Source organism: Sinocyclocheilus grahami, unplaced genomic scaffold (assembly GCF_001515645.1).
Source record: "Sinocyclocheilus grahami isolate Dianchi unplaced genomic scaffold, SAMN03320097.WGS_v1.1 scaffold282.1, whole genome shotgun sequence".
Classification (NCBI taxonomy): domain Eukaryota; kingdom Metazoa; phylum Chordata; class Actinopteri; order Cypriniformes; family Cyprinidae; genus Sinocyclocheilus; species Sinocyclocheilus grahami.
In genome coordinates, this window is record NW_015505461.1 from 953,046 (window position 1) to 980,922 (window position 27,877).

General features: G+C 39.1%; 1 protein-coding gene across 2 annotated transcripts in view; it reads left to right on the plus strand.

Moving 5' to 3' along the window:
• The window catches only part of LOC107600343 (ankyrin repeat domain-containing protein 11-like), a 116,710-nt gene that overhangs the window by 83,732 nt on the left and 5,101 nt on the right, over positions 1–27,877 (plus strand). The window contains exons 2-8 of one of the 2 annotated variants that reach the window (XM_016292213.1): positions 3,821–3,966; positions 7,131–7,269; positions 17,901–18,074; positions 19,492–19,692; positions 20,150–20,292; positions 20,379–20,526; positions 20,624–27,618. In XM_016292213.1, the coding sequence (XP_016147699.1) occupies positions 3,880–3,966; positions 7,131–7,269; positions 17,901–18,074; positions 19,492–19,692; positions 20,150–20,292; positions 20,379–20,526; positions 20,624–27,618 (7,887 nt within the window). In that variant the 5' untranslated portion in view covers positions 3,821–3,879. The remainder of the gene's footprint in view (positions 1–3,820; positions 3,967–7,130; positions 7,270–17,900; positions 18,075–19,491; positions 19,693–20,149; positions 20,293–20,378; positions 20,527–20,623; positions 27,619–27,877) is intronic. The other variant, XM_016292214.1, reaches the window with a different exon arrangement.

Sequence of the window (27,877 nt, forward strand, 5' to 3'; positions counted from 1 at the left end):
AATAGGAGGGCTGGAGAGAGATGGCTGTGGCGCCAGAGTAGTGGTGAGTGCCAGTTTTCCTGGGGAAGAGAAGGCAATGAGCAGCCTTACACGTCACACAAAACTAAAACATGCATTATGAAGGGATGATTATAGTGTACAACTGCCCTCACGTTAAGCCTTGATCTTCAGCATACACAAATATGTGTTCAAGGGTGGAGTAGAGATGATCCAAGCATCATTACCTGTACAAATCTTGGTTAAATTTCACTAGATCTCTGAGGGTGATTAAGTCACTTGTTTTTTGCACTTTCACAACATTTGGGTGTGATGCAATGCATATTTTGGTTAGTAAGACCTGCAGTACAACGGAATGCTGTGTGAAAGGCTTTTATATGATGTCGCTTACGAAATGCATGCTTTTTATAAAGATAGTTTGTCTCCAAAGTGAACCAACATGCTTTATTTAAATTGAGACAGGGTGTCTTGAATCTACAGCCGTGCTGTGGGAATGTTCAGCATAAAAATGGCTCCCAAATGAGAGGAAAAATGACTCTGCATTCTTACAGAGGTTAAACCAAAGCATTTGTTCTAAATAGCATACCATTTTCAAAGTCTTGGTGCAAAAACTTCGGTTGTCTGTCCAGTAAGTTTTGCGATACTATAACAAATTGATTTTTTTTCCCTTCTGGTCTCTTGCAGTAGCCATCTCCAACCTGCAGTACTAATAAATTGCAGTGCACTTGCACACTCTACACTCAGACACTTTAGTGTTTTTACATCTTCATCTTATCAATTTGCCGGTAGCTCTGATCTCTGTATATGTGACAGTGTTCAGGTTGCTGTTTTGTTTACTAGCTTCAGAATCACCATGCAGATTTTTGTATTGTGTATTAGGGCTGCACGAATAATCGAATGCGATTGTCATGCGCATTTTGATAGTAATGCCGGTTCTGTAATCAGCAGGAAATCATCATCACATGCTTTCAGATGGAGCAGAATTTACTACACAGAGCCGTAGTTCACTGACAAGTTACGCAAAAAAATCGCATGCGATTTTATTGCGCGATTCTGAAATCGAAGAAATTGTTCGCGATAATGACAGCTGTTTGCATAGCTTCTCAGTGAACTACGGCTCTGTGAAGTAAATGCTGCTCCATCTGAAAGCATGTGAAAATACCACATTTAATAACATATTTTTACTCCAAACATAACGTCAGTCGAGTGTTTGAAATAAATCCTTCTGTGAGATGATGTGGCTTCTTACACAGAATAAGGCACGCAACATATTTCATAGTATTTAAGCAGTGATAAAGGCATTAAAACTTTATTTTAATGAAAATTATAGTAATAAGAACTCAGATAAATCGTATATTGCCGTAGTCATGTGTTTTATTAGTCACGTTGAATCAATGAAAGCAGTTAAATCTTCTGTTTATTCAGCTGCAGCAATGGGCATTTTCTGGGTTTCTTCTGCGTGGCGTATTTGGAGTTTCCGCGCAAGAGTGCCCTCTGGCCTTTGGATGGAGATTGACTGCTGATCACAGAACCGTGCTTCAATGAAAGATATGCATGACAATCGCAGCTTCTGTCGAATTGCGATCTCGATTCCATTTCTATTTATCATGCAGCCCTATTGTGTATTGTAAACAAGAGAAAAGCTTCCATAAATTTACTGAATTCTGTTGGTATTTTAAAGTGTTTTCTTGCTTGACTGGATCAAATGCATTCTGAGGAATGGTCCAAATTCTAGAACCGTGTTGCATTTATTTAATGTCATTTCGATCATTTAGGTTGCTTATCAGTTATTGCAGATTAGTGTTATCAGATGAACAGGTCTACCTCACAATGAAATTAAAAAAAATATATCATTATGCCATTTGTTTGCAGTAGGGCTGTCAATAATATAAAGTTTTGACTGGTGATTGTGATGATAACTGATTTTTATAGAAATTCTGAAATGTTCACGTCAGTTACAGTGTACCTTGCAATTTTTATTATAAACTTGGAAACAATTAAAATGTGGGATTTCCTTAAGTTTTCATGAAGCTTAAGTAATATTTGTGCTGTAATTTATTCACTTTCACGTGAATACATACATTTTTCTGTTAAAATCCCTTTATCTTTTTCACATGAAGTCCTTTGAGTTTCTGTGTCTAATTGGCAATGTTTTTTAATGTGCCCTCATTCCAAATCTGGGGAATGCTGTCATCGCCACACAAAAAACACTGCCAAGCCATCAGAACCAGACCGAACTGAAAACCGGGGTTAATAACACTAAGTAATAGAACTCATTTGTTCTAGAAAATCCCTAATATTGATAAAAGCATCCAGCTATCGCTGTAACTGAATAAAAAGAAGATAGAAACGTTTTGAATGATGAAACATGAAGACAATAAACATTCGACTGCAACAATGTATGGTTTGTGTTCTTTATAATTTGTAGTTCTTAATAATTAAGTATATTTATAATCCATTGCTAATCTACATATCATTTATTGCAGTATAGAATATATTTTCATTCTGTGGTAAGAAAAAAAAATATATCATTATGCCAATATTTGTTTGCAGTAGGGCTGTCAATAATATAAAGTTTTGACTGGTGATTGTGATGATAACTGATTTTTATAGAAATTCTGAAATGTTCACGTCAGTTACAGTGTACCTTGCAATTTTTATTATAAACTTGGAAACAATTAAAATGTGGGATTTCCTTAAGTTTTCATGAAGCTTAAGTAATATTTGTGCTGTAATTTATTCACTTTCACGTGAATACATACATTTTTCTGTTAAAATCCCTTTATCTTTTTCACATGAAGTCCTTTGAGTTTCTGTGTCTAATTGGCAATGTTTTTTAATGTGCCCTCATTCCAAATCTGGGGAATGCTGTCATCACCACACAAAAAACACTGCCAAGCCATCAGAACCAGACCGAACTGAAAACCGGGGTTAATAACACTAAGTAATAGAACTCATTTGTTCTAGAAAATCCCTAATATTGATAAAAGCATCCAGCTATCGCTGTAACTGAATAAAAAGAAGATAGAAACGTTTTGAATGATGAAACATGAAGACAATAAACATTCGACTGCAACAATGTATGGTTTGTGTTCTTTATAATTTGTAGTTCTTAATAATTAAGTATATTTATAATCCATTGCTAATCTACATATCATTTATTGCAGTATAGAATATATTTTCATTCTGTGGTAAGAAGCCACATCAGATCACAAAAAAATAAGTTATTTGAAACATTTGACTGATGTTGTGGAGTAAAAACATGTTATTAAATGTTCTCTGTTGTTGGACAACAGGTTTAGAAACGCTTCTCATTGCAAGTCATTACAAGGGAAGATGTTTGGTGAGTTTTATTTTTTCAAATGCACTTTATAAGCGACTCAAACTCACAATGTCTCCCAGAAGTTTTTTTTTTTTAATGTAAAACCAAAAAAACCGCAATTCACAAGAGCATATTGAACTGTAGATGTCGTACCGAACAGTTCAATATTATATTAAGAATTGTGGTATCCCTACTGGTCACTGTTGTATCAAATAATCATGGACAGTTGATTTTGTAATAATTGTGACAACTCTAGTTGATAGATTTTCTGATGACTGTTGTGTTTACTATTCAGTTCTTACATCCATCTTACAGGTTGACTGGTTGTATGTGGAACATTAACAGATGTCATTACTTTCAAAACTGTTCTTGTTCTGAGGAGATCAGTACATAAGTACTATTTGTTTTTGAAGATCTGTTGACTTTGAAAATTGCCAGTTAAACAAAAATGGGGGGGTCCTACAAAATGCTAATGTGTCCTTCCCTCTCTCTGTCTCACAGACGGTCGATGACGATGCGATGGAAGCGTGAATGAGGTTTGGCGTGGCAATAGCTGAACGATGCCCAAGGGTGGGGGTTCTAAAACCCCCCAGCTGGAGGACTTCCCATCCAACACCGACATGGTGGAAAAACAGGGTGGGAAGAAGGTGAGGAAAACTGATTTTATATCAAATGCACACACACGCTCTGCTGATATAACTGCCTGTAACCTTTCTAAGCAGTTAAGTAACAACCCATTGGATAGTTTATATCCTAAATCTTTTCTTTAGAGCTACATACGCCATTGCACACTGCATTACCTATTTCAGCATTCGGACTAAGAATGGGCATCTTTCATTTGTTTTTATACAATCTATTTTAGTAAGAATCACAGTCAATAGATGATCCTAACTAATCATGCTACACTAAATAGTACACATCACTGTGATGTAGACCTGGGCGATAAAACGGTATAGATATTTATCGACGGTACACCTTCTTCGATAACGATAGAAAAAATGTTCGATATAGGCACGTGCTATGAGTGAAGCAGACAGCACACACAAACACGAACACATGCTGAATTGAGTGTTGTGCCTGCTTGTGATGAGGAGATTGCGAATAAAGAATGAATATTAGTTGAATTTAAAATATAAATTTGCATTTAAATGTTAGGAGTGTGTCAGGGAGCGTCATCAGAGGCACACGAGATGCAGTGATAATGATGTAAGTGACGTTGTTGCATTTTAATGTTTTGTTAGTCTAGCCCACGAGATGCGCCGCTGCTGTGTTATGCATTCAAAATATTAGAGAAATATAGAAGCTCAATGCGGAGAAGATCTTGATTAGGTGAAAACCGAAACCAAGCCATTCACACAGATGCATATTCAGCGCATTTTTTAGACGGACAAATATGACTGCTGCACTCGCGTCTCACAGAAGATGATGTAGTCTTGCAAAGTTAAAACATTTAAAACGTTTAGAAAACACGTCGCAAATTTGTGGAGGTTTATTCCTTTTCACTGCATCTCTTATGTTTTTAAATGCAATCTGCGTGATGGGAGATTCGGCTCTTTGTATTAAGCAATGCATAAATACATGATGCTGTTTTGTTCATAATTGTTTATGCAATTTACGAAATTATATTTTATTTATATGAGTTAATTTAGAGGTAATGCACATTTTTTTTTATAGACAGTTATTTCCTTGCATTGATATTATGCCCTGCATTATTTTGCTCATTGCGCCCTCCTGTGGCCTCGGGAGACAAGCCAAAAGTTTCCTTAAGACCTATTTAATCTGCATGTAAAACATTAGAAATTAGATATTTGTTTAATTTTTATTGTGTGTTTGACTGTTAAAACAAAAAAAATTGTTGTTTGTCTCAATAAACAGGGTTAATTTAAAAATACAGTGGTTACATTTTTTTTTTAATTCTATTGCTCTTTGTTTTAAAAAAAGGTTATAAAAAATGTCAATAATTATTGATACCGAACGATATGAAACATTATATCATTGGTCAATTTTTTTGCTATATCGCCCAGCCCTACTGTGATGTCTATTGAATGTTTTCATAAACCATTTTTGTAACCATTTTTTCTTAAGATAAACAAGGTCACTTAAAACACGCCACCTTATACCCTAAGATCGCAAAACTGTGAGAATAGGGTAATCTTTAGTTTAGAGACTAAACAAACATGCTGATTAATGAGATTCATTGGCCTTTTTTTAATCTGTGGGTCAGTGTTTTGGTACAAGACAAGCCAGAGTTAGTGAAGAGTTTACGGCCCAGATGGTGTGTGTATGTACATCATTCTGTGTAGTATTGCATCAGACTCTGCGAGGGGGAGGGAGCAAGCACGTGAGCGACAGAGGAAGAGTGAAAGCATTACTAGGAGACCAGCAAGTAAACAGGGCTGCTCACACAGGTGGTTTTAGAGAAAGGCAGTGAAAGAGGGGTTTTTTTTACTTGATTTAGCTTGGGTTTCTCTACGTGCTATAAGAAATCCTGCTCTCATCTTTCTGCCTCTAGCTCACTGTGTTTTCATATATCTTTGAGCTCAGTTCTTAGGAGCAGATATTGTCTTTGTGCTTGTGTGTGCATGTTTGCACGTGGATGACATCATAGTCTCATGACAGAGCGGGAGGCGGGCTGGGCAGAGAGGCTCTCGCAGGAGAAACGGCTCTACGCTGCATTCAGCTTTAGTTTCATCACAGCCCTAAGAGCTCTTTAATTAGCCTTCATTTGCTCTGCCAGTAGCAGAAACGGCCCCAGCTGCTCCAGTCCCACTTCCTCTCCCAACAGTCAGCCTCTAGTTCTATTATTTGTACAACCATGTATGTTTTTATGAAGAGATCTAGTTAAAATCTCAATTTCTCTTCCATTGTGGGGACACGTTTGTTCTTTTTTGTTGCCGTTAATTTCATACATTTTGTTACAAATTTCAGGTGCACTCAGCTCCATTTAATACATTTTTCTGTAGGCTATGTTACCACAATATCCTCATGGAAAATATGGAAAAAGATTCCATTTATGCCTAGTAGTACAATAATGAGAAAGTATAGGCAGTATGAAACTATGCTGTATGTTTTATGCCTGTTTAGTATGGCTGATGTGTGTGTTTGTAGTTTGGATTTTTGCAAAATGGGCTGTATTTGAGATTTAATATTGAATGTCTTTAATGATGGGCTTTTGGCAGGACTGTGTGTGCGCAGCTTTGAAGAGGCTTGTTGAGGTGGGGGTTTCTGATGGTTTCCAGTTGTTGATGTAAAGGGTCTGGAACAGTTTCAGACCCCTCCTCGCACGTGTCTTACATCGAATATCTAACGTCTTGCTTAAAGTAACTTCAGGACATTTTTCATGGACATATGTGTGATGTCTCTTGTCTCTTTCCCAAAAAGACTCATGGCTGTATTAGATCAAAAGGGTGCTTCTACTAAATACTGAGCAAAGGGTCTGAATACTTAGGACCATGTGATATTTCAGTTTTTCTTTTTTAATAAATCTGCAAAAATGTCAACAATTCTGTGTTTTTCTGTCAATATGGGGTGCTGTGTGTACATTAATGAGGGAAAAAAATTAACTTAAATGATTTTAGCAAATGGCTTCAATATAACAAAGTGAAAAATTTAAGGGGGTCTGAATACTTTCCGTACCCACTGTATGTCCACTAAAGATGTACACAACAATGTATAAAGCTTATGTAGTTGTATCTTCTACTTTTTCTCTTGTCCCAGAGCACTGTTATTAACCCTTACTCTGCTGAATTGTTGGATGTACTGTAATATGCTGTTTCCTACTAAACTTACACTATTTTCCATGTTCCCCTAGGATAAAGACAAAGGCTCGTCAAACAAGACTCCTAAATTGGACCACAGCGATGGTGTCAAAGAGATGAAAGAGAAAGCTCCTAAGAGGAAGCTGCCCTTCACTGTTGGAGCCAATGGGGATCAGAAAGATTCAGACTCTGGTAAGGGGGCGTGGCCAATTCATAGCACAGAACTCTGGGTAACAGGAAGTGTGTGCGTGTTTGTGTGTGGGCTGCTGTTGTTGTTTTTCTTCAGTAATGTGTCCCGCAATGACAGATGTGCTGCTGGAGAAACCATTAGTCGAGTAATTGGACATTTGTTGGATATGACATGCTGAGAAGGGTGAGATATCATACTTTGTATTATATTTATAGGGATCTTTTGATGTAGTTCAGCCTGGATCATTATCATTTTTGTTCAAGTATTTCATTTGATCCTAACTTAATGTGCTTCTACTAAATACTGAGCAAAGGGTCTGAATACTTAGGACCATGTGATATTTCAGTTTTTCTTTTTTAATAAATCTGCAAAAATGTCAACAATTCTGTGTTTTTCTGTCAATATGGGGTGCTGTGTGTACATTAATGAGGGAAAAAAATTAACTTAAATGATTTTAGCAAATGGCTTCAATATAACAAAGTGAAAAATTTAAGGGGGTCTGAATACTTTCCGTACCCACTGTATGTCCACTAAAGATGTACACAACAATGTATAAAGCTTATGTAGTTGTATCTTCTACTTTTTCTCTTGTCCCAGAGCACTGTTATTAACCCTTACTCTGCTGAATTGTTGGATGTACTGTAATATGCTGTTTCCTACTAAACTTACACTATTTTCCATGTTCCCCTAGGATAAAGACAAAGGCTCGTCAAACAAGACTCCTAAATTGGACCACAGCGATGGTGTCAAAGAGATGAAAGAGAAAGCTCCTAAGAGGAAGCTGCCCTTCACTGTTGGAGCCAATGGGGATCAGAAAGATTCAGACTCTGGTAAGGGGGCGTGGCCAATTCATAGCACAGAACTCTGGGTAACAGGAAGTGTGTGCGTGTTTGTGTGTGGGCTGCTGTTGTTGTTTTTCTTCAGTAATGTGTCCCGCAATGACAGATGTGCTGCTGGAGAAACCATTAGTCGAGTAATTGGACATTTGTTGGATATGACATGCTGAGAAGGGTGAGATATCATACTTTGTATTATATTTATAGGGATCTTTTGATGTAGATCACCCTGAATCATTATAATTTTTGTTCAAGTACTTAATTTGATCCTAACTGAATGTGGGAGTTTAGATAAGCTGCACATTTATGTTGCAATTTGGCTATTTTTTTCCATTTGTTGTGTTTTTAGCTTGTGTAGGGTTAGGTTTAGTGGTTTGAATGTATTTCAAGTTTTGTGGTTTGTTTCATGGCTGTTATTTCTGCATGTTTTGCAGTCGAGGCACAAGCTTCTCTGTAACCTTTTAGCAAGCCGTTGGCAGAACCCCCCTCTCTTTTGAGACGTGGCTATAAAGCGTGAAATCTTGCCCATTTTCTTTCTCATCAGACAATGCCTGAAGTGCTCATTGTAATGCTAATAGGGGGTGTGGTCACATTCATTCTTTGATTGGCCTGTCTCTGTTGATCTCTCTCTCTCACTGTCCATTCCCAACACTTATTTTGCTCAACACTGAAGTATGGCTTTTGCATTTGTTTTATCTATTAATAACTAATCAATTGAATATTTCTTCAGTTTTCAAATTCAGTTTTCATCAGAGATTCAAATCCTCACTTTTAGGCCATACAATGGCAGCTACAGTCTCTGTGAAGGTAGCTTGGATTTTGTTGCATGTTTTTATGCTGCATCATTGTCTGTTCCTAATGGAATCCATCCAACTATTGGCTGTGCTCCACCTCATGCACCCTTACTGGGACTTTTTGATGTAGTTGAGCTGCTCTCTCCATGGTCTCCTCCCCCAGTTGGAAGGTTTCCAGTACAGGACTAGTTAGATCTTCATTCCATTACTGCAATGAGCTCACACAAACACCCTTTCGGCTGCTGCTGAAAGTTGGACGCACATTTAACGTTTTACTGCAATGGGAGCTTTTTAATTATGAAGCGTTAGCAGTTGCTACGAAAGCCATTATCAACCCAGTCTTGGCAGGGATGAAATAGAAAGGAAGATGTTAGGGCTGGGCAATATAGCTAAAGAATGTATCTCTTGATATAATTTAGGGGTGCTCCGATCAGGATTTTTGAGGCCGATCGCCGATCACAGACAGCAGTATCTGCCGATACGATCACCGATACCGATCTTTTTAAAGCCTTCTATGTATCATTTATAACTATTTATAGTGATACTCCAATCAGGATTTTTAGACATTTATTCAGGGCCTGAATTTCATTTTTGAAAATGGGGGAAATTCCCCTCTTACGTGACTCTTGTGAGAGGGGAAGCAGCACAAACTGTGCTTTCACACAGGAGTCTGCTACTGATCAGTGGCTATTTACCACAAACACATTTATCCATTATTTTGATTTCAAATCTAAACATTGTCACTGGAAATGCTTTTTTCAGCATTGCAATTCTTTTTTTAATTTTTTTACACAGTACAGTAATACAATCTTTCACAGACATGTTTAAACTCAATAAATATAAGCAACCATTATTCAATGCATTTTATTTTGCATTTACTTCTAGATTGATATATTAAGTTGCTCAAGCAAGTGGCAAAACATTTAAACTACTGTTCTTATGTTATCACAAACTTACCATTGACAGAAATAGTCATATCTACTGCCTTTCCTTTTGCATTTAAATCTTTATTACCATCTAAATTGCCATCTATTATTACCTTGTTTATCTAAAAGTGCTCTTTCCCTTTAAACCTAGCCAAAAAGCCATGTGTTGACTGTGAAACACAGTAGACTTTAATTATATGCATTTATGATGTAATTACTACATTTTTGTCAATCCATGTTCATATTTACTGCAAACAATGCACTGTCACTTTAATTCAGCGCTTGCAGTGCATCAATAGACTCTGTGCAGAAACGATCTCTGCACTGCTGCAGACGCACCACTCCTGAACGCACTGCTGGACTGCAACCGTGTGCAGTGAACGCTTTAATCCGTTAACATGAGTGGTTATGCACTGCAAACGGAATAATGTGAACTTGGCATTATGTGTGTGCGCTGTGAGTGTGCATGAGCACACGGTCTCCAGGAGAGCGTGCGGGCGCTGAATGATTAAACGCTGGCAAGAATTAAAAAGTAATGCAATTTATAAACTTTAGTGACGATGTGACACTGCCTCGATTGTGCAAGTGACAATTCCTGTGTCAACTGTGCTGCGTGCAGCTCGCTTATAGGCAGACGCGATGTGTGGTGATTTGAAGAGTGGTGACTCACGCTGTTTGTGAAATTACGTCTCAAAAGAGATTTTCAAGTTACTTTATAAGTTATTTAATGAAGAAATATGAAGGTGAGTACCTCACCTTCAGCATTATAATTATTTCACCCATGCCGGACAGAGTCTGAGACGGTGCCTCTGCATGTCATGCCAAAACTCTCACGGCAGCGTGAGATCGGTTTTTGGAGATCGGCCTTTTTAAAGACCGCCGATCAATCATCCCAACGTGATTATCGGCCGATAGTGATCGGTAGCCGATCAATCGGAGCACCCCTAATATATTTCCAAATTTTGGCGATAATTGATGTGGGGGGGTGATAGCAACGCCTATCAGTTGTCATAGTTGTGAAACATGAGTTAAATTGTCTTACTGTCTTTAAGCTCAACTTTTAACAGTATTGCGATTATTCCATAATTATATATCATCAGCAAAGATATCACAAAATCGCTATTTTGAAGTATCGCCTAGCCCTAGATGATGGTGCAGATGGAGACAGTGTTGGTTATTAGGCTGTAATAAGTTGGAGTTGATTCCCCAAAGAAACCAAACCTAAGAATAGCATGAGTACAGCAGAGATGGATGTGCTGATTTTGAAATTTTGGGTAATACTAAGCTAATTGTTTTATGACCAATAACTGATATGATTATAAATCTAGGATGTTTTGTTTGTTTTTAAAACAACCAAACTTAGTTTTTAATTTGCATTAATTGAAAACGTAAATATAAAATGTTTGTTTTAATGATTTTATTTTATTTATGCTTAACTAGCATCTGGCATGCAAAAAAAAAAATAAAGATCTGTTTGAATTGGGAAAAAGCTAATGTCTCATAGTATTGTTTATCGTAAAATTGTTGACAAAAATGTGGCTTAAAATAGCCAACAGTTATCATGTTCCTGGCACGGCAAGTAAAACGTTGTTGCGTGTAACTGTGTATCAAAGCCGAAGCCGAGGTAAAATGGAGCCAGCTTCACTGTGTCACCGAGGGTGTTTCCTGTCCTCCATTTTCTGTAGGATTCCATTTGAAATACATAATTTATCTAGCTGATATTTTTACATCTCCCTCTCTGCATCTCTCTCATGGGCTCTCGGTGCATTCTGCATTCAGTTAGATGGCAGAGATCTTCTGTGCCTCTTAGCTCTAGTGTGGGAACAACCCACAAGGCCTATGAGCACTCAGGATACTTCCACCGTTCTTTCTCTCCATCTCACTGTCGTCTTGTCTCCATCTTCTGTGTTTGCTCATTGCCTCTGCTGTGCTTTCTCAGGCCGCAGACATTATGTAGTGCCACTGCTCTAAAGAGCCTTCGCTAGTGGCAATGCATTTAGCATGCAAATAACAATGCATTTCCAGAGGATATTACAGACACTGTATAGCTTTTTTGGGATACGCACTGAATGGTTTGGGAACGTGGGCTATAGCAGACGGTGGATGTGAGCTGTGGAGGGAGAATGTTGTGGAAAAGGGTGAAGGGAGTGGGTTGGCTGATAAGAGACAGTAATATTTGCTGCTCCACTGCTGCCCACGCCTTGCTAACGCTGGTAGGCATGTGCGCTGGTACACTTGCACGTACAATTGGTCTCTGGCTAATATGCACACACACTCGCATTTAGAACGTTTCTGCTTCCTGTAGGCAGAGAGAAGAGATTTGCTGCTGTCTAACTGATCGGACCAGTGATGGTTTTTGGCCTTCATACGACCAAGCCATGGAGCATTACTCATATTGCTGGAGGGAGGAATGTTTTTGTAGTATTTCATTTTCTGTCATGCAGCGCTCTTATGAATTATTCACTATTGTGATTTCACCGTATATATATGATGTCTGGTGGTGCCTGAATTTTGTCGGCGTCTGTTTTGCCTGGGTTTTATTACCACGTCTCCCACTGGTGCTGCTGCCCTTGCGTTCTGAAGAGGTGAAGCATGGATTGTGTTCACACTGCCTCTGTGTTTGAGAAGCTCGGATAAAGGAGTCTGATACATTAACATACTACATTTTCTCTGAGAAGAACCCTCAAGTGCTCTGTGGATGACTTCCTTCATCATTGTGGCTAATGAAACCAATCCCCTCACTCTTTTTATCCCCCTCCCCCATACTGTCCTTTCATCTGCTGTGCATAAAGTATTGACACAACATCCTGCGGGCACTTCCTGTCTCTTCTGCCTTCATTTCCTGTTTTCTCTGGGCAGCTCGCAGAGAGTTTCTGCCTTACAGTTTTGGTGATTGACTGGGGATCCATGTGTAATGTTGGGATCTTATGAGTGATGCTTACTAAGGCAGGCATCACTGTTAATATTGCTGTTATTGATATTGCTATTTTGTATAAAACCTTAACTGTAAGTCTTAAACTTCAGTGCATAGCTCGTTTTGCACCGTGTGTGCTCCAGAGATGATGTAGAGAGATGAGTAAAGAGTTGTGCTAGTTTTACTTTCGCTTTTCTAAGCAATTTGATTTTGTCGGAGGGCTCTTGACTCTTGACTTGTCAGTAATAAATCACCCTATCAACAACGTATTTGTTTCTTATACTTTTACGTATATGAACGTACATGTACGTTTACCACTGGAAATTTCCCTCGTCTGTTAGGCTGTTGCCCCGTAACCCTCAGTCCCTGACCTAGATTCCCTTCAGCCATCAGTCTCAAGAGGACACACAGTAAGCAGCTCACTCACATCATATCAAGAAATACTACACTAGTCAAACTGAGGACTAGGGATGGGTGTCATTTACATTTTATGGATACCGATATTGCTTATCGATACTGGTACTTATCGATACTGTTATCGATACTTTTTGGTGCAAAAAGTTATGAAGTGAAAAGTTGATAAATTTCAAGCTATTTTAATACTGCTGAACTTCAGCAACTGTATTAAAGTTCTTCAGTCAAGAGCAGCGAGTTATTTTCCTCTTTGTGTTTTATTTTATTAATGTTAACGGAATAGTTCACCCAAAAATGAAAATTGTGTCAACATTTACTCACTCTCACGGGCCCTTTTTTAAAACTAGTGAATTTTTTACTAGTGCTTTACTTGCAATACTCACAGTGTTGGTAATTCAGCGCAACAACAAACGATCACTCTCAATGACAGATGTCACACAATTGCTGTGTAAACAGCTTTTTTGGTTAAAATATTGTTTGGAGTGTAGATTGGGTGATTTGGTGAAGTGCGATTTCATTATTTATATTGTTTATTTAGTGGGTCTGGTTCTTCTGTTTTATATATATATATATATATATATATACAGTGGGGCAAAAAGTGGCTGACTAAATACTTTTTTCCCCCACTGTATATATATATATCTCAGTGTTTCTCCTGCCATTATATTAGGGGGCGCACCCCCCGCCCCCCTTGAAGGTCAAGTTAATTTTATTTAATTATATTTTCTCTATAGCGCCAGATCACAACAGAAGTCATTTAAAGTTACCTTTCCGATAGAACAGGTCTATACCTTGTTCTTTTATTAAACAAACTAAATAGCCTTATGTTATTTATCTTATTTACACGACGGCATGTCATTTTGGTCTCTATGTTATGGTCGCGCTCTCTGTATCAAGCACTGCGGAGTTCCGCCCCCGATGCGCGTGCACACACACACACACAAGTGAGCACACTCCCACTCTTATTTGTACATATTAAGCCGCAAAACGACTATTTAAATATGAATTCTTCGTGTCTCTGTTAATGAATGGCGCAGACGTGTGGTTTTGTTTACCACTTGTACTGAAGCGCGTGTGACATTTGCGGTGATTTTAGCATCTGCCGTCTCACTAAATGAGGACATAAATACATGAACAACATCACCAGAACTGCTCTGAGAGTCACTTCATGAGCATTTGATCATTTCATTTGAGTAAAACTATCCTCATATCATATGCACAGAAATGTAAAGGTATTCACGGCCACCTGTCAAAATAAAAGTTTGGTTTAACTTGAAGGCATTGCGGCAGAAATATATTACTATTGTTCAGTAGAATGTACGTAATAGGCTACTACTACTACAAAAATTATTAAAACCTTATTTTTAAGGAATAATCACACAATATTTCTTCAATGTTTTAATTGTAATATTAAATTAACTTTATTTCCCAAAAAATAAAATTTGTTTAATTTTCATTATTTAAAAGATAGATTAAATGAATATTTTACATCTTAAAAATGTAAATACACAACAGAATTTCTAAGCAAAAAAGCATAAGGCTATTGTAAGAATAAATGAAACTTGTTTTTATGCTTTCAAATAATTAGACATGCTAAATCAGAATTTGGTAAAAATAAAACATTTCATAGGGCCCTAAACATGTAATTTTTGTTAAACTTTTAATAAATTTGTTAGATTGTTTAAGTTTCATGATTTTAATTAATTAGACATGCTTTTTGATTAATAAAATGTAATTTAACCATTTAAAAAGGAGTCCAGAAAAAAAAACATCTTCTGTAATGCTATACCAGTGTCATTACCTCAGCTGAGTCTATTTTAGAAGACTAAAAGTGCAAGCAGTGCATTAGTTACCTTCATCCGCCTGTAATAAACATGTTTAGACTGCTTCTGCTTTTCATGCTCTTCAAGGTTTGAATCACAGGAATGTGACTATATGGCAAGTGTGTGTGTGTTCAAGAGGTTGGGGTACAGTACACGTAAGTGTTTACAGATGTTACAGAATATTCATCAGCCCAAAACCGTGAAGAATAATTCCTGGAAAGATCTTTGTTACTGGAAATAATTAGACATGCTAAATCAGAATTTGGTAAAAATAAAACATTTCATAGGGCCCTAAACATGTAATTTTTGTTAAACTTTTAATAAATTTGTTAGATTGTTTAAGTTTCATGATTTTAATTAATTAGACATGCTTTTTGATTAATAAAATGTAATTTAACCATTTAAAAAGGAGTCCAGAAAAAAAAACATCTTCTGTAATGCTATACCAGTGTCATTACCTCAGCTGAGTCTATTTTAGAAGACTAAAAGTGCAAGCAGTGCATTAGTTACCTTCATCCGCCTGTAATAAACATGTTTAGACTGCTTCTGCTTTTCATGCTCTTCAAGGTTTGAATCACAGGAATGTGACTATATGGCAAGTGTGTGTGTGTTCAAGAGGTTGGGGTACAGTACACGTAAGTGTTTACAGATGTTACAGAATATTCATCAGCCCAAAACCGTGAAGAATAATTCCTGGAAAGATCTTTGTTACTGGAAGCATTTGTGTCTGGCTTCCTCTCCCTATAAATTATGCTTGTGGCCTTGAGCAAATCACTACATTGGGAACAACAAGCTGGCTTGTAAATCTTCCATAGATTAAACAAGAGCAAAAATCTAGGTGACAGGATTGTTGTACCTCATTGGGTTTTTATTTGTGTTAATGGCACAGGAATGCGTATGTGACATTTTAGGCATGTTTGTACAGTTGGAGGCTTGGGGGTCATGCAGTGGAAACTGGCAAACACAAAGCTGGCTCTCCCACTGTAAGTCGATAACACGGGTGAGACGACTGTAAAGAACTGGACGGCTGTATTGTAAGGCAGATATGTTGACGCTGACATACTGAGAATAATTGATGGGTGTTTCTGTGAAGAGCAGCTGCTTTTGTCCAAACGCAGCGGTGACCTTGCCTCAGCCACACTGAAATGTGAACACCGGCCATTTTGTAATCGGTGACAGGCTGCCAAGTCATCGCCTTAAAGAAACACACACGTACACACATGCTAGAATAGCAACGGAGAACCCCTCCCTCCCCATGTGGCTTTTGGGTAATCTCACACTATGGCTGCTGTCACCAGCAGGCTTTCACATGGGCCAAGCGGCTGGGAATTCACCCAAGGTTTCACTTGACCTTCAGGCTACTAAAGATGGCATACATGTAGGGCTGTGCAAATAATCGAATGCGATTTTCATGTGTATCTCGTCATTAAAGCTGGTTCTGTGATTAGTAGTAAATCTCCAGCACGTGCTTTCAGATGGAGTGGCATTTACTACACAGAGCCGTAGTTCACTGACAAGCTACACAATATCCCGTTCAAAATCGCAGGCGATTCATTGCCGATTATGAACGCGATTTTTGCATAGCTTGTCAGTGATCTACGGCTCTGTGTAGTAAATGAACTATCTGAACGCACATGCTGGAGATTTACTACTAATCACAGAACCGCTTTACTGACAAATAGGCCTGGGCGATAAAACGGTATCGATATTTATCGACGGTACACCTTCTTCGATAACGATAGAAAAAATGTTCGATATAGTGCACGATATAGGCAGGTGCTATGAGTGACGCAGACAGCACACACAAACATGAACACTTGCTGTAATGAGTGTTGTGCCTGCCTGTGATGAGGAGATTGTGAATAAAGAATGAATATTAGTCGAATTTAAAATAAACATTTGCATTTGAATGTTAGGAGTGTGTCAGGGAGCGTCATCAGTGGTGCGCGAGATGCAGAGATAATGTAAGTGACGTTGTTGCATTTGAATGTTTTGTTAGTTTAGCCCAAGAGACGTTATTCATTCAAAATATTAGAGAAATATAGAAGCTCAATGCGGAGAAGATCTTGATTCGGTTAAAACCGAAACCAAGCCATTCACGCGGAACGCACATTCAGCGCATTTTTTAGATGGACAAATACGACTGCTGCACTCGCGTCTCACACAAGAGATGTACAGAAAGCCATGCAAAGTTAAAACGGTTTAAACTTTTAAAAAACATGTCACGAATTTATGGAGGTTTATTCCTTTTCACTGCGTCTCATATGTTTTTAAATGCAATCTGTGTGAATGGCGCTTCGGCTCTTTGGATTAAGCAATGCATAAATACATGATGCTGTTTTTTTCATAATTGTTTATGCAATTTACGAAATAATATTTGATTTTTATGAGTTAATTTAAACGTAATGCAAGTTTTTTTTATAGAGTTACTTCCTTGCATTGACCATTTAAATGTGCTGCATTATTTTGCTCATTGCGCCCTCCTGTGGCCTTGGGAGACAAGGCAAAAGTTTCTTTAAGACCTATTTAATCTGTATATAAAACATTAGAAATTAGATATTTGTTTAATTTTTATTTTGTGTTTGATTGTTAAAACAAAAAATATTTGTTGTTTGTCTCAATAAATTGTTAATTTAAAAATACAGTGGTTAAATTTAAACTTTTTTCTATTTCTCTGTTTTAAAAAAGGTTAAAAAAAATGTCAATAATTATCGACACCGAACGATATGAAACATTATATTGTTGATATATTTTTTAGCTATATCACCCAGCCCTTCTGACAAGATACGCATGAAAATCGCATTTGATTATTTGCACAGCCCTACATACATGGGAATGCATAATAACTTGTGCTAGCTTACTTAGATGGACTACGAAGTTCATGAAAGTCATATGGATTAATATGCCCCTCTTTTCTCCCCAACAGAAAAACACGGTCCAGAGCGGAAGCGCATTAAAAAAGAGCCCACTAACACCAGGAAGTCAGGCCTGCCATTTGGGATGGGCATGCCAGGGATCCGGGCCGGGTACCCCCTCTCAGAGCGGCAGCAGGTGGCTCTTCTCATGCAGATGACGGCGGAGGAGTCCGTAAACAGTCCAGGTGCATATTTGTCATGAGCGCCACGTCTCCGGAGCTGTGAGCAGGAGGGGGCCCAGTGGTTTCAGTAGCTTCCACTGTCCCTGCTGCACTTTCACGCTGTTCTTCATTTAAACACACACCACATCACTTTATTAGAATTCAATTAAACAAGATAAGCCTCATCAATTTCGGTTACTTCAGTGAAATTAACCTCTGCAGTCTTAATCCACTGTTGTTCATCAGCCCTCCAGGACTGTTATGTTGGAGCTTGAGAAAAATAAAACCTTGGACTGCGTTACATTTATTTCAAAGGTCTATTGACAGTTTGTTTACTGAGCTAGACTGTTTTTTTTTTCTATAAAGTTTATTACTTCTCAAGTATGCATGTCTCTATTACATTACTCAGATTTAGCTCTTTCTCTTTGAATAGTTCACCAGGTTTATTTTTCCTAAACAAAAGACTACAGGAAACGTGCACAAGCTTTCCATTGATTTATGGTTTGTTAGGATAGGACAATATTTGGCCGAGATACAACTATTTGAAAATATGGAATCTGAGGGTGAAAAACAAAAAATCAGAATATTGAGAAAATCGCCTTTAAAGTTGTCCAAATTAAGTCCTTAGCAATGCCTATTACTAATGATGATACATTTTTTATATATTTACGGTAGGAAATTTACAAAATATCTGAATAGAACATGATCTTTACTCAATATCCTAATGATTTGTGGCATAAAAGAAAAATCTATCATTTTGACCCATACAATGTATTTTTGGCTATTGCTATAAATATACCTGTGCTACTTATGACTGGTTTTGTGGTCCAGAGTCACAAACTACCTTGTTTACAAACTGAATAGTTTGTTGATTTAATGGGCTTTAATTTTATTGGCAATATCATACAAATCCAAGATGTGAAATTCTGTTAAAATTGTGTAATTTAACCAAAAGATGTAATGCAGGCAGGTGTCGTTTGCCATGTTTGTTGTGTAAGACTGCCACCTTGAGGTCAGAGCAAACATGACTCGGTCATTTGCTCATACTAAGTCAGCAGTTCTCAACCTTTTTGGCTCCAAGGCCCTCCATTGTTGAAGAGGGTATTTGAAGCCCCTCCCCCTACCCCATGTAGGTTAATATGTTTCCTCTTATACTTCAGGTATAATGATTACAAAGCTAAGAACTGAAGAGTGTTTTTAGGAACCACACTTTTTTCACCAACAAATTGACTAGTTGTTTGTGATTACTGGAAGAGGATTTTTTAGAAATATTTTTACTTACAATAAGCATAATTATTGTTATTATAGAAATTACCAAGAAGTTACCATGCTATCTTGTGACCCCCTTGGAATATTGCTGAGACCCTGTGGAGTGCCCCAGTCCCCTGGTTGAGAATCACTTCCATAACTAATTGCTGTTCATTCTGATATTTTTGTTCAGACACAACACCAAAGCATCAATCGCAGTCAAGTCTGGGTCAGAAGGGAACACCAAACTCTGCCTCAAAAACCAAAGACAAAGTTAACAAGCGGAATGAGAGAGGTGAGACGCGGCTGCACCGAGCAGCCATACGTGGGGAGGCACGCCGGATAAAGGAGCTCATCAGCGAGGGAGCTGACGTGAATGTAAAAGACTTTGCAGGTAAAGGCAGACATCAGAAATCACCTGACTTCATCCTTAGTATTGTAAAATTCTGTTTATATTAAAGCTGCAGTCCGTAACTTTTTTTTGTGTTCAAAATTTATATAAGCGAGTACAAACTGTGTTTTTGGCTTGTCCTGAATCACTACGGTACACCTATAATAAGTGTTTATATTCAGACTATTTAGACTGGTTCGGGTAGGTACTGCTGCGGAGTAGCCCAGTACCTGTGTGATTCGCCATAGACATAAACAAAGAGAAGTACCTCCGGCTACAATGTTCTTCCGCAAGACGTACGCAGTTCTGTTTATTAACCGCTAGAGCGCCAAAAGTTACGGATTGCAGCTTTAAATGGGGTATTAAGTGATTACTATCTCAGTCTGGTTAAAATGGTCATGAAATTCTTTCCATAACATAGATGAGCAAACATTTAATAGTGACATGCTCTTTATATTAGGCTGGACTGCACTGCATGAGGCGTGTAACAGAGGGTATTACGATGTGGCCAAGCAGCTGCTGGCAGCCGGGGCTGAGGTTAACACCAAGGGCCTGGATGACGACACGCCTCTACATGATGCGTCTAACAATGGCCATCTCAAAGTACGTACCTCAGAACAGACATTCCAAGTTAAGGTTTATTTTAAGATTTTAAAATTGGCATTGACAACCATATTCTGGTTTTATAGGTTGTGAAGCTGCTGTTACGATATGGAGGGGATCCTTGTCAAAGCAACAGAAGAGGAGAGACTCCATTAAAAGTGGCAAATTCGCAAACAATGCTTAATCTGTTGCTGGGAAAAGGCACTTACACCTCCAGTGAGGAGAGTTCCTCAGGTGTGTTATCATGCAGTTCTTGTGTGAATAATTCCAGAAATTGTCTAACAGGAAATATGTGCCTTATGTTGATATTAAGAATTCTTGTGTGTATCAGCAGATTCTTCTGAAGAGGAAGATGCTCCATCATTTGCCCCATCCAGCTCTGTTGATGGCAATAATACAGACTCAGAGTTTGAGAAGGGCTTGAAATTAAAAGGGAAGGGCATGGACCCACCCAAATCCACCACCACTCCTGTCAAGGATGAGTACGAGTTTGACGAGGATGATGAGGAGGAGCGTGTCCCACCTGTGGACGACAAGCATCTGCTCAAGAAAGAGTTCCGCAAGGAACCCGTCAGCAAGACAAACAACTTTATCTCCATACCCAAGATGGAGGTTAAAACCTATTCCAAAAGCAACTCGCTAACACCAAAGAAGGCTGTGCGCAGGATCCTGTCGGACAGCAACAGCTCGGACGAGGATGACAGGACGTTGTGTTTCACACCCACGACCACGCCAAGGCAAACTACACCTCAGACCAATGTCAAGATCCGGGACTCGACGTCACTGAGCTCCAAGCAGCAAAAAGACAAAAGTAAAGTCAAGAAAAAGAGGAAGAAGGAGACAAAAAATAATGTTAGTAAGGAGGTGCGCTTTGGTAAAGTGAATGACAAGTTTTGCACCTCAGATTCTGAGATTGGGGACCTGGAGAGTGAGGATGATAAAGGATCCATGCAGAGTGCAAATTGTGTTAAGGACTCTTCTACCTTGAGCCTCAAAGAACCCTCAGTTTTTAGTTCTCTGTCTATTTCGAATTCATCCTCCACGCATGGGAGTCTGGGCTCTCAGAAACACACACAGTCTCTGGCAGAGCAGCACCCAAAGCAGTGGAGGACAGATGGCTGGAAGACTGTGTCCTCTCCAACGTGGTCTGATGTCAGTTCCCTCTCGGACTCAGTCAGGACAAGGCTTTCCAGCGAGTCAGACTACTCTTCTGCCGACTCCAGCATTGAATCTCTGAAACAGGTGAAAAAGAAAGTGCAAGATAACAGAAAGAAAAACAACACGCATGCCAATGTGGTAGACAAAAAGAACTCTGAGTTTTACAAGAACTCAAACGCAGATGGGACCATTTCTAAAACAGACAAAGATGGAAAAGTGTTAAAGAAACACAAAGTGAAACACAAACACAAAAGTAAGGAAAAAGATAAGGCTCCAAGTGTCGTGTTAAGTCAAGACATGAATGAAAAGTTTGTCAAGAGCTTTTCTTTTGACTTTGACGATACGCGACTGAAGTCGCTTATTGTTGAGACAGAGGCACCTTCTGAAAATAGGGTCAAACTTTCCAAACATGAGAAAGATCATTTTAAGAAGGAGGACAGACTGTCTAAGGGTAAATCAGAAGACAAGGACTGGCCAGGTAAAGAAACTCAAAGGGTGATCAAGGAAGAGAGGTCGAAGAAGACAAAGGAGTCCAACAAGGAAAAGGTGAGCAAAGAGGAGAGGGACAAACCTTTGAAGACTGAGAAGGAGAGAAGCATAAAAGACAAAGACAAGGCAAAAGAGGAGAAGCAGAAACCCCATAAAGATGATAAAAAGAAAAAGTCTAAAGATAAGTCTCTTAAAATTGACAAAAAAAATGAGCAAAAAGAAGACAAACATTTTAAATCTGAGAAAAGCATAAAGGAAGAAAAGGAAAAGTCTAAGAGGGATAAAAACATCAAGGAAGAACCTGATTATGAAGATTATGACTTAAAAAATCACCTACTAGAGGACACCAAGATGAGTGCATCAGATGACCCCCATGATCGGTGGCAGTCAGACATGTCTTCTGACAGTTCGCTTTATGGAGATGATAGCTGGGACGCTCCTGTAAAAGAATACAAAGCAAATAATGCGGTCAAGTTAATTGTAGAAACAGTCAAGGAGGAAAGCAGGGACAGAAAAAAGGAAAATAAGGTCAAAGATAAAAAGCCAGATCATGCGTCAAAGAAGAAAGACAAGGAATCCTCTGAAAAGAATGCTGAAAAGAAAAAAGACTGGACAGACAAACAAAAGTTTAATTCTGGTCAGTCACTGGAAAAGGAGAAGAAACGAAAAGAATCAGCAGAGGGTGTCAAAGAGAAGAAAGAGAAGGATTCTGTGGATGGCAGCAGAGACAGAAAAGACTCCTATGAGTTTACTAAAGAAAGGAAAGACTCCAAAACGAAACAAGAATCTTTGAGAGATGACTATGGGAGTGAGGCCTTCTTTAAAGACAAACCAGAAAATGAAAACTTTTGCAAGTCTGACCCCAGGGAGAGGAACCACTCTGGAAAGGAAAGGGAGAAGAAAATGGATAGTGTGGAAAAGAAAGAGAAATCCAAAGGAGAAAAACACAAGGACAAGCCTAAGGACAGAAATTTGGACCAGGAAAAGGACAAACCTGAGAAAAACTCAATTGATAGATCAATGAAAGAGAAAGACCCAGAAAGGGCCTCTAAAGACAAGCGAGATGGGGTTAAAGAAAAGCATAAAGATTCTCATAGCAAAGAAAAAGAAAGGAAGATGTCGTCTGAACAGAATAAAGATAAAAAAGAAAAGACATCCCAGGACAAACATGCTGATAGAGAAAAAGATTTCTTGGAGTTTAAGAAAGAAGAGAGAAAACCTGAAAAGGTGAGAGAAAAGACATGGTATACAATTGCAGATATTTTTACAGATGAGAGTGAGGATGAAGAGGACAATTATAATGGGGGTGTTGCAAAATTTAGTGACTCTCTTGGACTGTCAGATTCACACAGGAAAGATTCCACACCTGACAGAGATGAAATTGATAATTTCCAAACAGACAAACATAAGAAATACTCTGAGGGCAAAACACATTCCACGGAAAAACAAAAAGACAAGGAACATAAAGATAAGAAAAAAGAGAAGGCAACATTTGATGCTGGAAAAGAGAGAAAAGCCTCCATGGAAAAACACAAAGATAAAAAGGACAAAGATTCAACTGACACAAAACATAAGGAACGTAAGGACAGATCATCTGTGGATTCAAATCAAGAGAAGAAAAGCAAGCAGAAACTTCTTGACAAGAGAGACATCAGTGAAGAAAAGGGCAAAAATAAATACAAAGACAAGACGGAGCACTCAAAAGAACGAAAATTTTCAAAGGGGACTGGTGAAAATGAGAAATCCTTGTTGGAGAAACTTGAAGAAGAGGCTATGAATGATTATAAAGATGATTCCAATGATAGAAATAGTGAAATTTCATCAGACAGTTTCACAGACAGAGGTCATGAGCCTGTTTTAAGCAGCTTCTATGATTCCTCCAACATCAGCATACCTGACATATCCGAGGAGAGAAGAGAGTCAGTATCCATTTCTAATCCACAGGACAAGTTCAGAGAGAGAGAGAGGCATAGACATTCATCATCCTCATCATCCAAAAAGAGTCATGACAAAGACAAGGAGAAAGTCAAGAAAGAAAAGGGGGAGAAAAAAGATAAGTCGGAGGAGATCAGAGAATCCTATGGTCGCAGAGAAAGCTTGCCCTTTGACAAAGAGCCCATGCCTTTGGAGGCTGACCCTTACACTTTTCCATATGGTTCCAAAGCTGATGGTGAGGATGACTTGGAAAAAACTCTGGAATTTGAGAAGGAGATGTCCAAAAAGGACAAGACAAATAGTGTCATGAACAGTGAGAAAATAAAAGATAAAAAGAAGAAAGAGAAACACAAGGAAAAAGTGAAAGAAGAAAAGCATAAATATTCAGATGGTTTTGGCTCCTTCAGGCACTCAAAAGAGGAACTAAAATCTGGATTGAAGGAAAACACTCAAATCACAAGTCTTAAAGAGAAATCTAAAGAAGACGGTTCTAAATTTGATGGGAAAAATAAGGAGAGAAATAAAGATATCATGGATAAAGATAGAGCAGATATCAAGGCAAAGGTCAGAGATGAGAATGACAAAATCAGCCAGTCAAAAGAGACCGCTCGAAAGGACAACCGCCCTCGCGAAAAGCTTTTGGTTGATGGAGATCTTAGACTAACAAGTTTTGGCAAAATGCTTAGTTTAAAAGATCAGGAAATTGAAGAGCGCCATAAGAAACACAAAGAGAGAATGAAACAGATGGAAAAATTGAGGCATCGATCAGGCGACCCTAAATTCAAAGATAAAACTAAGTCAAATGAAGAACTGAAGAAGAACCGCAGTGAACTCTCCAAAAAATCTGCTTCAGTGGAAATTACTTTGAAAGAGAAAAAGCTAAAAGATATTGGCCTTCCAACCCAAATGACGTCGCCTGACAGAAAACCACAACCTATGGACAGTCAGAACTCGAAAGACTGGCTTGCTGGCCACCAAATGAAGGAAAGTCTTCCTGCATCTCCACGACCTGACCAGAACAGACCAACAGGTGTCCCCACCCCAACATCTGTGATCTCATGTCCAAGCTATGAGGAAGTCATGCAAACTCCACGCACTCCATCCTGCAGTGCTGAGGACTATCCTGATATCATGTTTGAGAATCTTGAGTGTCAGAATTCCTCGGCCACAAGCATAAATGCCTGCTCTCCTTTGTTCTTTGATAGATATTCTAACTCATCAAGTAATGTCCAGGAGGAAACATGCATAACACCAGCAAAGAACATGCAGTTACCCCTTGTGAGTCGGTCTGTCACCGCTGATGTCAGAAGACCACTTGAGATTGAGTTCAAAGTAGAGGCAGACAAGTTAAGACAGCAACATACACCAGATGGCACAACATTTGAGTCTTCAGCCTCACATCTTATTGAGGACAAGATGGCAGCTGACAGACTTAATTGCATTTCCTCTACATTCTGTTCATCACCTATCGACATGATGTCTCCCATGCCTGACCCATCGCAACATGATGGCGTGCAAGATGAAGCATCTATTGTAAATTGCATCAACGATGGGAGTGAACACTCAGGAAGTGTCTTTAACAACTATCTTATGAAGCCCTCAACTCCAGTCCATAAACCCGACCCCCAGGAGCCTTGTCTGGATATAGCTGCTCCCCCAACTCCAGCACCTGCTGCCCTGCCTCCCATGGATATTGATGATCTTTCAGAGCCACACCAAAGTGGACCTGGTCTAACACCAGCCCACCCTGTTAGTGGGAGTGACTACTTGCCTCCTGTTGTTGAAGAGCAAGAAGAAGATGAGGAGGAAGATGATGATTTTGTTGAGGATGCCAGAGATCACCACGCTGCAGACGACACCATCCAGTCCAGAAATGACCCCACTTATTCCTTTGGGATTGAGGAATCGGACAAAAAGGCTTGGTTTGAATGTCCAGATAGAAGAGATCCTGATGTACTTCCCTTAACACCAACCCATCTGCAAGACAACTACATGGACAACTCATGTGATCAGTCCTTAGGCTGGAATTCAGAAGTGCTCATGAAATCTCCTCATGAGACTTACAGAGAGGTTGAGGCAGCTGTCTCAAAGATTAGCAGTCCCTATTCACACTCAGATTGTGATTTGCAGCATATTCCAAGTGTAATGCCTGTGACACCACCTCACTCTACTTATTCTACAGCATACTGTCCATCACAAATATCTGACTCTCATTATGAGGTCCACAAAGACACAGTGGAAGACATTCAATCACCAGAAAGACCTGTAACAGAGGCATTGGAGTCAGAACCATCTCGACTAGAAACTTTCTTCACTCATTGCAAACCAAATCCTGACGAAGATCCAATGGACCTAGAGCCCCCATGTATGATGAAAGACAATAGACAAGAGTCTCCCACCTATGCTGCAGAGAACATCATGTCTGCAGCTCCGCCAGTCAGCCAAGAACCAGTTGTTTCATGGGTGGATCCATTCTCAAGTGCAGCTGATGAAATGGATGACATGGGACCCTTCTCTATACCAGACCTTCCTTTTCCAGAGAAAGAGATGCAGGACCCTGATATAACAGCCCCAGAGATTGCAGAGAGTAAGCATCCACCTTCTCAGACAAGACCTCCAGTCATTGAGACAAGTGAAAATGAAATAATGGATGTTGACCTGCCAAGTTTGTCCAAAGTTCCTTGTTCTCCTGCAGTTGTGCCTCTGACTGAATCTGGTCAGGATTTGGTTCCTCCAATAAGTGACAATGGCTATAGACCACTGTGTGAGTTGGAGCCAGAGCCTCAGAACATCCCAGATGTTCCTCCCATGAAAGAAACAATTCCAGAGGAGAGGAGAGCGTTTGAAGATGTGAATGAAAACAATGTTAACTTGTTTTCTACTGAAAATGAAAAGGACCATGAATACATGCAAAAAGAAACAACTCCAGATACCATGATGCCATCAGTTATGGTGCAATATTTGGATCTACCAGCCACCACAAAACCACTTTTATTAGGACAAAATCCTGTGGTAGCTTTGGGTCCCTCATGTAGCCCTCATTCTTCTGTTCAGGTTCCAACTGTCTCAGTGCCTAGCAGCACTGTATCAGAGGCTCTTGAAACAACCGCCAAGTTGTCAGTGACCATACCAGTGTCTGATGCACCCAAGAAAATTGAGGAAATTCCTCAGAGGATGACCCGGAAAAAGGCTCAGATGCTGGCCAATCAGAACAAGCAGAGTGCTGCTCTAAGCTCATCAAGCGTCACCTGTTCAGTATCCTCCTCATCAGTCACCACAAGTGTGACCACCTCTTGTGTCACTGTAGAAAAGGAGAAAGAGCCCATCAGCTCAACCACAGCTCAAACGTCCACACCTGCACTAATCACCAAAACAAAAGGCAGGCCTGTTGAGGATGACGACAACCAGTCCCAACATCCACGCAAGAGGAAGTTTTCAAAATCAGGCCAGCAACAAGTGCAGGTTCAGCTTGTGAACACAGCCATGAAGCAGACCCGGGAGATGATCCAGCAGACACTGGCAGTCATTGTGAATGCCATCAAATTGGATGAAATCGAGCCATACCACAGTGACCGTTCCAACCCCTATTTTGAGTACCTTCAGATCCGCAAGAAAATTGAGGAAAAGCGGAAGATTTTGTGTTACATAACACCTCAAGCTCCCCAGTGTTACGCAGAGTATGTTACGTACACAGGCTCCTATCTACTTGATGGCAAGCCTTTGAGCAAGCTTCATATTCCTGTGGTAAGATTCTGTGTGTGTGTACTCTATACATAAAGACTCTTAACACTGTGTCCTAACCAGGAGTATGATTATACTGACAATTAACTTTTTGTCCATGCTCAAAGTGAATATGGTGTGCAACACTATACAGCCACAATCAGAACATATTTAATGTTTAATGTATTATATGGAGCAAGATTTTGCCCCATTCTTGGTTAGGACACCGTATATTATCTCTATTAATGTGTTTCCATAAAGCTACAGGGATGTCCTCCTGAAT